Raw genomic sequence first — 13,278 nt, forward strand, 5'->3', positions numbered from 1 at the left:
AATGAGATAGATGTGGAACAACAGTGGACCAAACTAAAAGGAGCAATTACCAAGGCAACTAATCTATATGTTAGAAAAGTAAAGAAAAGCAAAAGAAAAATGATACCTATCTGGTTCTCAAAGGAGGTGGCTGACAAAATAAAGGCTAAAAGAACAGTGTTCAAGAAATATAAAGGATCCCAAAGGGAGGAGCACAAAGAAGAATATCTGGTGGAACTGAGGGAGACGAAATTAATCAAGAAGGCAAAAAGTCAAGTGGAAGAAAGGATTGCCAAAGAGGTAAAGCGAGGTGACAAAACATTTTTCAGATACATCAGAGAAAGGAGAAAAGTCCAAAGTGGTATAGTGAAAACCGAAAGGTGGAAAAGATCAATGTGTGGAGAGAGACGAAGAAATGGCAGAAATAGTAAACAAATACTTCAGTTTGGTGTTCACTAAAGAGGACTTTGGAGAAGGACCTTCACTAGTTAACGAGAAACCGGAGGAGAGTGGATGTAACTCCATTTACAGTAGAGAATATATGGGAAGAGCTGGGGAAACTGAAAGTGGAAAAAGCCATGGAGCCTGAGGAGGTTCATTTAATAATTCTTCCTCTGAGTTACAACAGGTAACAACTGGGGTTCCACAGGGCTCTGCCCTTTCGGCTATGCTGTTCAATGTTTATCTAGCTCCTATTGCTAAACTCTTAGCCATCATTACTGACGGGTATAAAATCTATGCGGACGATATTCAATTTTACATAAAAGTTCAGAAGTCTTGGCCTGAAACAGTTGAGCTACTTTCTCTGGGGTAGATTTTAAAAGAAGCGCGATCAGCCTACTTTTGCTTGCGCATCAGACTCAAGCAAAAGTACGCTGGATTTTAGTAGATACGCGCGGAGCCGCGCGTATCCACTAAAATCCTGGATCGGCGCGCGCAAGGCTATCGATTTTGTATAGCCTGCGCGCGCCGAGCCGCGCTGCCTCCCCCCGTTCCCTCCAAGGCCGCTCCGAAATCGGAGCGGCCTCGGAGGGAACTTTCCTTTGCCCTCCCCTCACCTTACCCTCCCTTCCCCTACCTAACCCACCCACCCGGCCCTGTCTACACCCCCCCCTTACCTTTGTCGGGGGATTTACGCCTCCCGGAGGGAGACGTAAATCCCCGCGCGCCAGCGGGCCTGCTGCGCGCCGGGCCGCGACCTGGGGGCGGGTACGGAGGGCGCGGCCACGCCCCCGGGCCGTAGCCACGCCCCGTACCCGCCCCCAAAACGCTGCCGACACGCCCCCGCAACGCCGCGCGCTCCGGCCCCGCCCCCGACACGCCCCCCTCCGAGAACCCCGGGACGTACGCGAGTCCCGGGGCTCTGCGCGCGCCGGGAGGCCTATGTAAAATAGGCTTCCCGGCGCGCAGGGCCCTGCTCGCCTAAATCCGCCCGGTTTTGGGCGGATTTAGGCGAGCAGGGCTCTGAAAATCTACCCCTCTATGTATGAAATCCATTACTCGTTGGTTAAAACATAACAAGCTTCTTTTGAACACCAGTAAAACATCTATGCTGTTGATTCATCGTCCTCATTCTCAACCTGTTTCCGATACTATATCATTTGAGAATTTTTCTTTTCCTCTTTCCAAGCCGATTAAGAGTTTGGGTTTTTTGATAGACTCTTCTCTGTCATTCAAAGCGCAGATCAGGTCTGTAATTAAAATAGGTTTTTTTAAGCTGAGACTTTTAGCTGGATTACGACATTTATTGTACGAATCTGATTTTTTTGATGGTCGTACGGGCCATCATCTTTCCTCACATTGATTACTGCAATAGTCTTTATATTGGTTTACCTAAAAATTCAACTCGTTCTCTTCAACTTTTGATGAATTCAGCAGCTAGGTTAGTGTCATCTTCCAAGCGTTCTGATCGAATTACTCTAATTCTATGCAGACTTCATTGGCTCCCTATGTCGGAACGTATAATTTTCAAGATAGGAATGATAGTTTTTAAATTACGCCCGTCTTCTTCTGATTTTTGGTTTAATGCTTTACTTCGGATCCATAAGCCAGCCAGAGCACTTAGGTCTTCACAACTAAATTTACTTGAGGTCCCTTCAGTGAGATTAGCCCATTTACATTGCAGAAGAGAAACATCTTTTTCCATAGCAGCACCTAATTGCTGGAACATGATTCCATTTGATCTTTGATCCATTGAAGATGTCAAAAAATTTAAAACTGCTTTCAAGGAACACTTACTGAATCGTGTGTATAATTGTTAAAGGTAATACTTGAACAAGTTAATGCATATGGCAATGAATATCAGATAATATTTTTTCAGTTAGTTTCTATGAAACTATTTTGTTTGTATATGTATTTGTTTGTGTTGCTTTTATTATGTGTGTGTATTGTGTATATCGCCTAGGCCTAACAGTGTTAGGCGATTAGTACATTTTTATAAATGAAAAATAAATGAAATGAGCTCAGAGATGTGCTGGCGGCTCCGCTGAGTGACCTGTTCAATAGATCCCTGGAAACGGGAGTGGTGCCGAGAGATTGGAGAAGAGTGGTGGTGGTCCCGCTTCACAAGAGTGGGAGCAGACAGGAGGCTGGTAACTACAGACCGGTTAGCATCACCTCAGTGGTGGGAAAAGTAATGGAGTCACTGCTGAAAGAAAGAATAGTGAACTATCTACAGTCGGAAGAATTGCTGGACCAGAGGCAGCATGGATTCACCAGGGGAAGATCCTGTCAGACAAATCTGATTGACTTTTTTGACTGGGTGACTAGTGAATTGGATAGGAGAAGAGCACTCAATGTCATTTACTTGGATTTCAGCAAAGCTTTTTATACGATCCTGCACAGGAGGCTGGTGAGTAAAATGAGAAACTTAGGAGCGAGTGCCGAGGTGGTGGCCTGGATTGCAAACTGGTTGACGGACAGAAGACATCGTGTGATGTTAAATGGAACTTACTCTGAAGAGAGAGAGGTGTTAAGCAGAGTGCCGCAAGGATTGGTGTTGGGACCGGTCCTGTTCAAAATCTATGTGAGCGACATAGCGGACGAGATAGAAGGTAAGGTTTGTCTTTTTGCAGATGACACTAAGATCTGCAACAGAGTGGACACACAGGAAGGAGTGGAGAGTATGAGACGGGATTTAAGGAAGCTGGAAGAGTGGTCAAATATATGGCATCTGAGATTCAATGCCAAGAAGTGCAAAGCCATGCATATGGGGTGCGGAAATCTGAAAGAACTGTATTCGATGGGGGGTGAAGGGTTGATGTGCACGGAGCAAAAGAGAGACCTTGGGGTGATAGTGTCAAATGATCTGAAGTCGAGGAAACAATGTGACAAGGTGATAACTAAAGCCAGAAGAATGCTGGGCTGCATAGAGAGAGGAATATCAAGTAAGAAAAGGGAAGTGATTATCCCCTTGTACAGGGCCTTGGTGAGGCCTCACCTGGAGTACTGTGCTCAGTTCTGGAGACTGTATCTCCGAAGGGACAGAGACAGGATGGAGGTCGTCCAGAGAAGGGCGACCAAAAAGGTGTAGGGTCTTCATCGAATGACTTATGAGGAGAGATTGAAGAATCTAAATATGTACAGCCTGGAGGAAAGGAGGAACAGAGGTGACATGATACAGACTTTCAGATACTTGAAAGGTTTTAATGATCCAAACACAATGACAAATCTTTACCGTTGGAAAAAAATCAGCAGAACCAGGGGTCACGATTTGAAGCTACAAGGAGGAAGACTCAGAACCAATGTCAGGAAGTATTTCTTCACGGAGAGGTTGGTGGATGCCTGGAACGCCCTTCCGGATGAAGTGGTGAAGACCAAAACTGTGAAGGACTTCAAAGGGGCGTGGGATAAACACTGTGGATCCATAAAGTCTAGAGGATGTGAATGAAGAGAGGGTGGCTTGTGGGAAAGACAGCTACTACCTGGAGATAATACCCTTATTCAATAAACATACATACGGTTAATGCGACTCCAACATTGCTCTATGCTTCAATGGCAAAAGGAAATGTGGAAAAAAGGATATGCATTCACAAAAAAGCAGGGAGTAGCTTGCTTGTTATGGCGGTTACTACCCCAAACCAAACAAGCCTGATACTTCACTTTCAATGCATATCCATATCCAGTGTAGCTCTCTGCTTCAACAGCAGGGGGGAATGAAGAAAAGATGATTTTATATTCAGACAACAACCAACAAGGACTGAATTACACAGTCTGGGTAAACAAATAAGCATGGGTGTAGCTTGCTTGTTACGACGGTAATACCCCGAATCAATTAAGCCTGATACTTCACTTTCAATACATATCCAGAGTAGCTCTCTGCTTCAACAGCAGGGGGCGGCACAAAGAAATGTGGATTTATATTCAGATAACAACCAACAAGGACTGAATTGCACAGGCTGGGTAAACAAATATGTGTGGGAGAAACTTGCTTATTGCGGCGGTTACTACCCCTAACCAATTAAGCTAAATACTTCACTTAGAAGCAGTTCCAGCACTGCTCTCTACATTAATGGCGGGGGTGGAAGGGAAATAGAACCAAAAGGTTACTAAGGGCCAAGAGTAACAGATAAGTATGAGAAAAAAAACAAGTGTGAAAGCTTGCTGGGCAGACTGGATGGGCCATTTGGTCTTCTTCTGCCGTCATTTCTATGTTTCTATGTCAGGTCAAGCGTCCAGATGTGCCCGGGGTACACCTCCCCGGCTCAGCTTCCATTGCACTTTCCCTCTGATTGTACTGTCCCCACTACCCATGAGTTGTCGCCATATGCTTGTAAAATGGGGATCATCTTGACCCAAGATTACTGGGTATGGAAGTTCAGGGAGGACACCTGCTTCTAAGACAGCTTGTTCAGCTGCCATCATCAAAAGGATATGGGAAGTTGAACACTTCTGTTCATTTCCATGTGTACATGTTAATGTCTCTTTCCTCTTATAGTCGACATGTACTTGACACAGTAAATCCTGGCAAATAAGGGTTTTGCTACATCCAGAATCCACCAAAGCTTGGGTAGAAGCTCCTACCAGTTCTACCTGGATTATGAAGTTCTTAAGTCACGCATGTGGGCCATCCACAAAATTGCATCTTTGGAATTTTGGCAACTTCTGATCTCAGGTGTGTTCCCACATGTTATTATCATTCTGGGGCTCTGAACCCATTCTTTGCTCCTTCTTGCGTTGCTCCATTAGCATGTGTTTGCACTCCAGATCATCAAACCAAGAACACTCTTAATTTGCATTACCTTCTGTTTTACAGAAAGCACACTCCCGTAGGGCTGATTGGGTTTCTGCCCTACCAGGTTCATTTAAAGACTTCAGTTTCTTGCTGAATATATGGGCAGCGGTCTTCTTCATGCCTGTTCTCCGCACAAATGATGTAAAAAGAGAGGGTCTCAAAATACCATTTCTGGGTTCTTCCCATCTCTCTGGATCCCCCTTTCTCTTTCAGGTTGTGGGTCATCGCTGCTTCAAAGCATTTTTTTTTTAAGTATGCATACTTTCTCAGGTGTTGGTTGGGTCACCAGGCTAAAGTCCATAGGTTTGCTTTGGCCATACTGACAGTCCCTTGCCAAATGTCCTTTCTGTCCATTGTTAAAACATGTGCATGAGATTGGCATCTGGAACCCGGGTACAGAGGATAAGCCCCTTATCTCAGAGGTTCATTGCTGAGGTCTTCTGTATTCTATACCTCACCAGCACATTGTTATGGGTTGTTTCTCCAAGCCCCTTATACCAGCAGGCATTGAATGTGCCTGGTGGAAGGCTTCCCCACTTCCAGGGTTCTCTTTCCAGGGTGAGCCCGGTATGTCAGCAGACACAGTTCTGCTTGGGCAAGTCCAGACCATCTAGGAACTGCTCCAGGACTATTTGATGAGTCCAGACCTTGCCTCTAGCTTGAGCCACTTCCACCCGGCATCTTTCAAACAATGAAAGAGTTTTCTTGGGTTCTTCTCAGGCTGTAGGGCCACCTGTTGGTACTGCTGCCAATAGCATTCTAGGGAGTACTCCACTCTGTAGTAAAGCGGCCTTGATGACCTCATAGGAAGCCTTCCCATCTGGATTAGTGGCCTGGAACACTGTTGACTTTCGTCTGTGAGCAAATTAACCAAGTATGTTGTCCAGCTGATCTCTGGCCAGGCTGACAGGCAGGCAGTCTGTTCAAAGTCCTTTAGAAAGAACAATGGGTCCTTTCCTGCCTTTATCTTAAACAGGATATGCGAAGGTGAAGCTAACTAAGGTATTCTGGACATAGCCAATTAAAGGGCCTCAGCTAGCTGAGTTAAGACTGTTCCTTGTTGCATTAATTGATCTTGTAGCTGCTGTTGTTTATCTATTTGTGTTTATACAACATTTTGCATCTGTTGCTGTCCTGTGGCTAGGACCTGTATTACCTGCTCCAGTTTATCTCCCTTTGGGGCCAGCTTCCAAATAGATAACTCACACGAGGCTGAGGAAACAAAAAACATCTGCTGGCCTGTCTTGACCTAATTTACTACTTGACCCCTGACTGCTCAGGTCGGGATAGTCCCCTTGGCTTGCTATAGTAGAAATAGAATTCAGAGGGCCCTAGGAAAAAACTCTTCAAGCAGTTTTATTTTTCTTCTTCTTCTTGGAGGCTGTGGGTTTTTACTTGTGTTTGCCGGTTAAGCAAAAGAAATCACTGAACTAACACCACGTGTAGCATATTAGGAACAGTTTCAGGAATACCACAAGACTTGACTAACTTGGTTCAGATATGTCAAAAGTGCATATATCAAAGTAATAGCTCACCTTGCATCAGGCATACATATTAGGTAGACATACAGCATACGGATATTCTGTAAGGTCCTTCCAGCTCCCCTGAGGCCTCCTCTAGTTCTCTAGGCCTGGGTTCTTATGGTAGGGTGAAGGGAATCTACCTTTACCCAGAATCCCTTGTGGCATTCTGCCTTAAAGAGGACTAGGTTAGCTACCTGAACTGGGCATCTTAAGGTAGAATGAGGGAGTTGTTGGTACATCTGTCACAGTCAGTTCAATGACATAAAAAACATTGCAGGGTAATTCTTTGTTTCTATTTAAAGCAGAATTTGATAGACTGATATACACTAGCCAAATATTAGAATATTAACTAACACATTCCCTTGTAAGAAACTGTATTTAGTGAGGCAAATATCTATCTGCTCTCTAAAAATGGCCTTTTTTTTTTTTTTGCCACAGCTAAATCTAGCCACCTACTGAAACCCCGATCAAGCGTACACACATTATTACTCCAGAAATATAAACACATCAGGAGATGTCTCTTTTTGACACATATGCCATTAAAGACAGTGCATGGGTTTAGCCAGGCAGAGAATGGTAATTTTCTGCCAAGTTGTTTTACTAGTTACATAGGGGCAGATTTTCAAAGGGTTACACGTGCCAGGCCTATTTTCAAAAGGCCCGGCATCGCACATAAAGCTTGAAAAAATGGGCAGTCTGGGGGCGGGGAGGGGGCGTGGCCAGAGGCCTCTGCAAGGCCACTGGGCCGGGGGATCGCGCGCCGGCAGTCAGCTGATGCGCACAAGTTACGCCTGCCTCTGGCAGCTGTAACTTGTGAAATAAAGGGACAGGGTTCTTTTTTTCAGGCTGGGGGGTGGGACAGGGAGGGGAAGATGTGGGGGAACGGGAAAAGCCAGCTGATCTCCCTGAGGGCTCGGCACGCGCAAGGTGCACTAGTGTGCACTCCCTTGCACGTGCCAACCCCTGATTTTATAACATGAGCTCGGCTGAGCGCGCATGTTATAAAATTGGGCATACATTTGTCCGCACCGGGTAGCGCGCACAAATGTATGCCGCACGCATACATTTTAAAATCTGCCCCATAGTGTTTTAGATAGGTAATTGACTATGAAAACTGTCCTTTTCAAAGTAAGGATTTTCTCTAATCAAAGCCACATATGGAAATTTTCTTCCTCCAGATGCCACAGAGTGCATGAAGTGCCCCGAAGACCAATGGCCCACCAAGAGACATGATGGATGCCAGAAGAAGTCAGTTGAGTTCCTGTCCTACCAAGAACCACTAGGCATGACTCTGGCTGTTATTTCTGTGCTTGGTACCCTGGTGCCGGCTGTTATCCTTGTCATCTTCATCTGCAATCACCACACCCCAGTTGTGAAAGCAAACAACAGCAAGCTCAGCTATCTCCTGTTACTAGGCCTCATCCTATGTTTTGGTTGTTCATTAGTGTTCATAGGACACCCCACAAAACTGACCTGCATGATACGTCAGATGGTTTTTGGCATTGTATTTGCCATCTGCATCTCCTGTCTACTTGCCAAAACAATGATGGTGGTCATAGCCTTCAAGGCCACCAAGCCAAACAGCAACCTGAGATCATGGGTGGGGCCACGACTGCCTAATGTCCTGGTGATTTCCTGCAGCCTGGTCCAAATCTTCATCTGTGTCACTTGGCTGATTGTGGCTCCCCCATTTTCACAAAGGAACATGAAATCCCAGATAGGGAAAATAATCATTGAATGCAATGAAGGGTCCTTGACTACATTCTGGTGCATGCTGGGATACTTGGGTTTTTTGGCTTCTATCAGCTTCATTGTAGCCTTCTTAGCTAGAAAGTTGCCTGACAGCTTTAATGAGGCTAAGTTCATCACCTTCAGCATGCTTATATTCATTGCTGTCTGGCTCTCTTTCATCCCTGCTTACCTAAGCACAAGAGGGAAATACACAGTGGCTGTGGAAATATTTGCAATTTTGTCCTCCAGTGCTGGGTTGTTGGGTTGTATATTCTTCCCCAAATGTTATATCATCCTAATCAGACCAGACATGAACACCAAGGAATTCCTAATGGGGAAAACCACAGGGAGCCTCAAGAAATCAAAGTAATTGCTTTATAACACATTGGTCAATAAATACCTGAACATGAATGATATAATCATGTTGTGCTCATCATTTTTTTTTAAAGCAGGCACTCTGGCAAAGAAAATAATGTAAGAATTTGGTGAGCAACTGAACCAAAACATTTTGCAGGTGGCAATAACCTTCATGTGCTGCTTACTACTGCCTGCCTACTTTTAATGCACAATACTAAATTATAAAAAAAGTCTAGCTCAAGAATGAGTAGATTGTTTGTGATAGGACTGGGGAAACCTCATAAAGTGCCAATAATAGTCTATATAAAGATGCCTCTGTGGCTACTTAGTCCAACTCCAACTTAGTGGTTGTTAGAGAAAGGTTATAATCATTGGTAAACCCCAGAATTGCAAGATGCTCAATTTATAATTCTAATGGCTATCTTGACAGTCCAGTGCAGGTCAACTGTAGTGGTATACAAAACACAGATGTTATACCAATCAAGACTCACAGTTATGACGCTAAGATGCTGTATACAAAACTTCATGCAATACTTATCATATAAGTGTCTGGCATCATCTGGATCATTATTTTGAGTACTTTTAATGCACGACACCACAAGAGAGAAGGGAATAGAAATGGTATAGATGTGAAAGGGGTGGAGAGAGAGAAAGGATGCTGGGGGGAGTGGGTGTGTTGTGTGGACACTGTGATGGGCAGGTGAGGCTGGGGTGGAAAGGGAGAGGTGATTCTGGTCTAGTAGACGGATTCTGGGCACTGCAAACTGGGGGCAAAGAGATTAGGGTTTATCACAGGACAGTGAACTGGAGTCAGGGAGCCCTCCCCTCCCTCCCCACAGAAGACAGAGAGGACCACAGGGCTTGATTAGAGCTGGTCTTCTGCATAACCATCCCCCTAACCTGCATGTTGAGCCCTTGGGTTCTGAGGGCCAGTAGGACTTTCTTCCTTGAGATCATCATGGTGCTGGCACAGAGTGGGTGGGGTGTACATGCTGGGAGCTGGGGTCAGGTATAATCTGGAAGCTGAGATCAGGCACAAGATCGAAGCTGGGGTAAGACACAAGCTGGGAAATGGGTGCAGGCATAGGCTGGGGTCAGGGATCAGATACTTGCTGAGAGCTGGATCCAAGCACTGACTGGGAGCTGGATGCAATCAAACACTAGAGGCAGGATAGAGAGCACAGGCTGGCTGCTGGATACAGAGCATAGGCTGGAGGACAAGGGCAAGGCCTATGGCAAAAGGATAATGGCAAAGCCTTGGAAACAGACAAGGGACTGGACTGGGCAGTGCAAGACAGAACAAGGACTGGACATGAAAGAAAAGGGAACAATAAACAGGAAAGACCAACAGGGTACAAGACTGACTAGGAAAACCTAGCAGGCCCAGAGGCCGCAAGCTAAAGTAGGAAAGCCAAGAGGACAGTGACCATGGCAGATAGGTCTAGGAGGCTGTAGAGCACAGCCAGAAGGCCTGGAAGGGCAACAGTAAGTCAGTTAGGCCTGGAACACCAAAGAGCCAGGCAGAAGGCCTGCAAGGAAGAATAACAATCTAAGACCTAGATTTATCGTTTTGCTATAAATTTCACAAGAGTAATGCCTGTGATAAAAAAGGAAAATAGAATTGGAATACTCTTATAAAAGCCAAAAAACCACAACAAGCAACAAACAAAGATTTGGCTAAAGAGAACTCTATATGTGTTCTCTAGCAACCATCATACATGGCCACAGTAAGCTGAGTGGCTTATATATGCAAGCTCGTATGGCTACTGGGCTTGAATAATCATCGGTTGCTGAGAATCTTAGAAAGTGCTACCACTAGGTGCCGAACAACTACCGTGTGAGCACTTATCTGATTCCACATGTAGAAGATTTATGCATATAACCCTGAAGGGCTGCTCCAACACTGCGGTGTTTCGGAGTGTTAGACTCCTTCCTCAGGGATCCTTCAGGATATGCTTATGATACTGTGTGGAAACAAAAAACAGTTCTTAAATATGCCTACGGGGCTAAAAGAGACAATGAAACAATATCAGGCTGGTGAGGAAAACTTACTGAGCCTTTTGGTTGCAGTCAATACGCACGCTCGTAGAATTTCACTGAGGACACAAAATATAAATGCAATAAGTGTCCAGAGACTGGTGCTGATGTTGTGCCTAACATTCAACCAAATGAACTCAATGGAAATGCAAAAGGCATATGTCAGTTAGTTGAGCTATCTGCTGACACTGTGCTCGAGGTTAAAGCAACTTGCAAAGAAAAGTAAACTTGTATGAGCTAAAAATGTGCTGGAAAACAAACCAACTTTAAAACAAAAGATTCTTGCTTAAATGCACTCAATAAGCCTCCAAAGAAGTACTTACAGGCACTTGAAGAAGTGAAACCTCGCGGCGGCTGTGCTGCAGGATGACAGGCAAAGCGCTGAGAAAAACGCCGGTATTTAAAGGAAAATCCTCCGTGTAGTAATGACAGAGAACGGAAATGACGCCGAAGGGCTGATTGCAGAAAAAAACTTTGAAATCCATATAAGGGAAATGACGTCAGAGAACGGCCATTTTGAGGGGGAATGCCTGTTGGGGATGCTGTGATTTGAATAACTCACCTTATATGGGTGATGACGTCTGACAGGTGGCCATCTTGAAAAAAACTCACCGGGGAAAATTAATATGTGAATGTGGGCTGGCTGAATGTGAATACTGACGTGTAAGGATGTTTTGAATTTAAAATAAAACTATCGATGTTCAAAGGAACTATGCCTAGTACAAAGAAACTATGCATAGCAGAAACAATCTTTACAACGTGTGATTCTAATAATAGGGATAGGGATTCAATGTATCAGCTCTACAATCAATGTAACAACTCTGCAATCTGTCATTTTAATGATAGGGTTGAAATATGAACTGTGTCAGTCAGATCAGAGAAAACCATTCAACCTTTTCATTGAGACCTCGAGGTTCAGTGGAATGTAATTGAAAAATCCAGCGGTTTTCTTTATAATTCAATTGTGAGACTCTGTCCCCTCCTCTCCAATGTGGAGGCACGTGTTCCACAATAAGCCACTTGAGATCTTCAAAAGTGTGCATTTGTGATATACAATGTGAAACAACCAGAGCTTTAACATCTCTGTTATTAATTCTGCTGCGATGTTCTATTAAGCGTATCCGGATCTTGCGCCTTGTACGTCCAACATATATTTTGTTGCAGGGACACAAAAGTGCATAAATCACAAAATCAGTGTTGCAATTTACTGTGTGTTTATGTGTGATACGATATCCTGTTTGGGGATCTGTCCAATGAGAACCAACGATGGCTAAGGAGCATAAAGTACATCTGCCACATACTGTAAATTCACCAGATGTAATCGTGAGATGGGGTTGTAATGCAGCTCTGACAACTCTTTGCTTAATATTAGTGCCTCGTGAATAGGCAAACATGGGAAGTTCATGAAAAACCGAGTGCGGACTCAGAACATGCCAGTTGGAAATGATAGCCTGCTTGATATGAGATGTGAGCTCTGTGTGTCGGAGAACACAAATTAGACTCGGCGTCTCATTCCGTTGCTTATATTGTAATAATTGAGTTCTATCCGAAAATGTGGCTCTCTTGTATGCCTTGCGGATGACAGAAGATGGATATCCTCTTTCTGTAAATCTATCCGAAAGGAGGCGCGCTTGCAAATGGAAGTCACTATTATCTGAACAGAGTCTTCGCAACCGAAAAAATTGGCCAACTGGCAGTCCCTCCTTAAATTTCCTGGGGTGGTGACTCTCAAAGCGTAGGTAGTTGTTGCGATCCGTAGGTTTTCTAAAGAGAGTCGTAGTAATACCAGACTGATATTTGTTGATTTGAATGTCCAGAAATGAAAGTTGATCCTGGTGATATGATATGGTGAATTTAAGGTGTGGATCAATCTGATTGAGCCATTGGTGAAACTGAAGTAATTGTGTTTCTGACTGCGTCCAAATGAAAAAAATGTCATCGATGTAACGAGACCACAGCAGAACAGATAGAAAATGTGGTGAATGATAAACATGCTTTTCTTCGAATCTTGTTACATAAAGGTTTGCAACATCAGGGGCTATGGGAGAGCCCATTGCAACCCCATGGGTTTGCAAATAGAATTTCTGTTCATACGAGAAAAAGTTGTTATATAATATAATCTCTGAAAGGGCCACTAAAAAATCGGATGGAATCCGGTGTGGTCTCAGCAACCGATGATTATTCAAGCCCAGTAGCCATACGAGCTTGCATATATAAGCCACTCAGCTTACTGTGGCCATGTATGATGGTTGCTAGAGAACACATATAGAGTTCTCTTTAGCCAAATCTTTGTGTGATAAAAAAGGGGCATGGTTAGAGTAATTTTCCAGATACTGTGTAGTTATTTTAGCTCAACACACATTAATTTTATTGCACAGTGTGGAGAGAGAGAGAGAACCTCTTTACAGTACTCTTATA

General features: G+C 44.2%; 1 protein-coding gene across 1 annotated transcript in view; it reads left to right on the forward strand.

Annotated features, from left to right (window-relative positions):
* LOC115081135 (extracellular calcium-sensing receptor-like) overlaps positions 1-8,836 on the forward strand; it is a 47,785-nt gene extending 38,949 nt beyond the window's left edge. The window contains exon 5 of the mRNA XM_029585643.1: positions 7,914-8,836. Within this exon, the coding sequence (XP_029441503.1) occupies positions 7,914-8,836 (923 nt within the window). The remainder of the gene's footprint in view (positions 1-7,913) is intronic.
* Positions 8,837-13,278: the final 4,442 nt, after the last annotated feature.

Source organism: Rhinatrema bivittatum, chromosome 19 (genome assembly GCF_901001135.1).
Source record: "Rhinatrema bivittatum chromosome 19, aRhiBiv1.1, whole genome shotgun sequence".
In the NCBI taxonomy this organism is placed as follows: Eukaryota; Metazoa; Chordata; class Amphibia; order Gymnophiona; family Rhinatrematidae; genus Rhinatrema; species Rhinatrema bivittatum.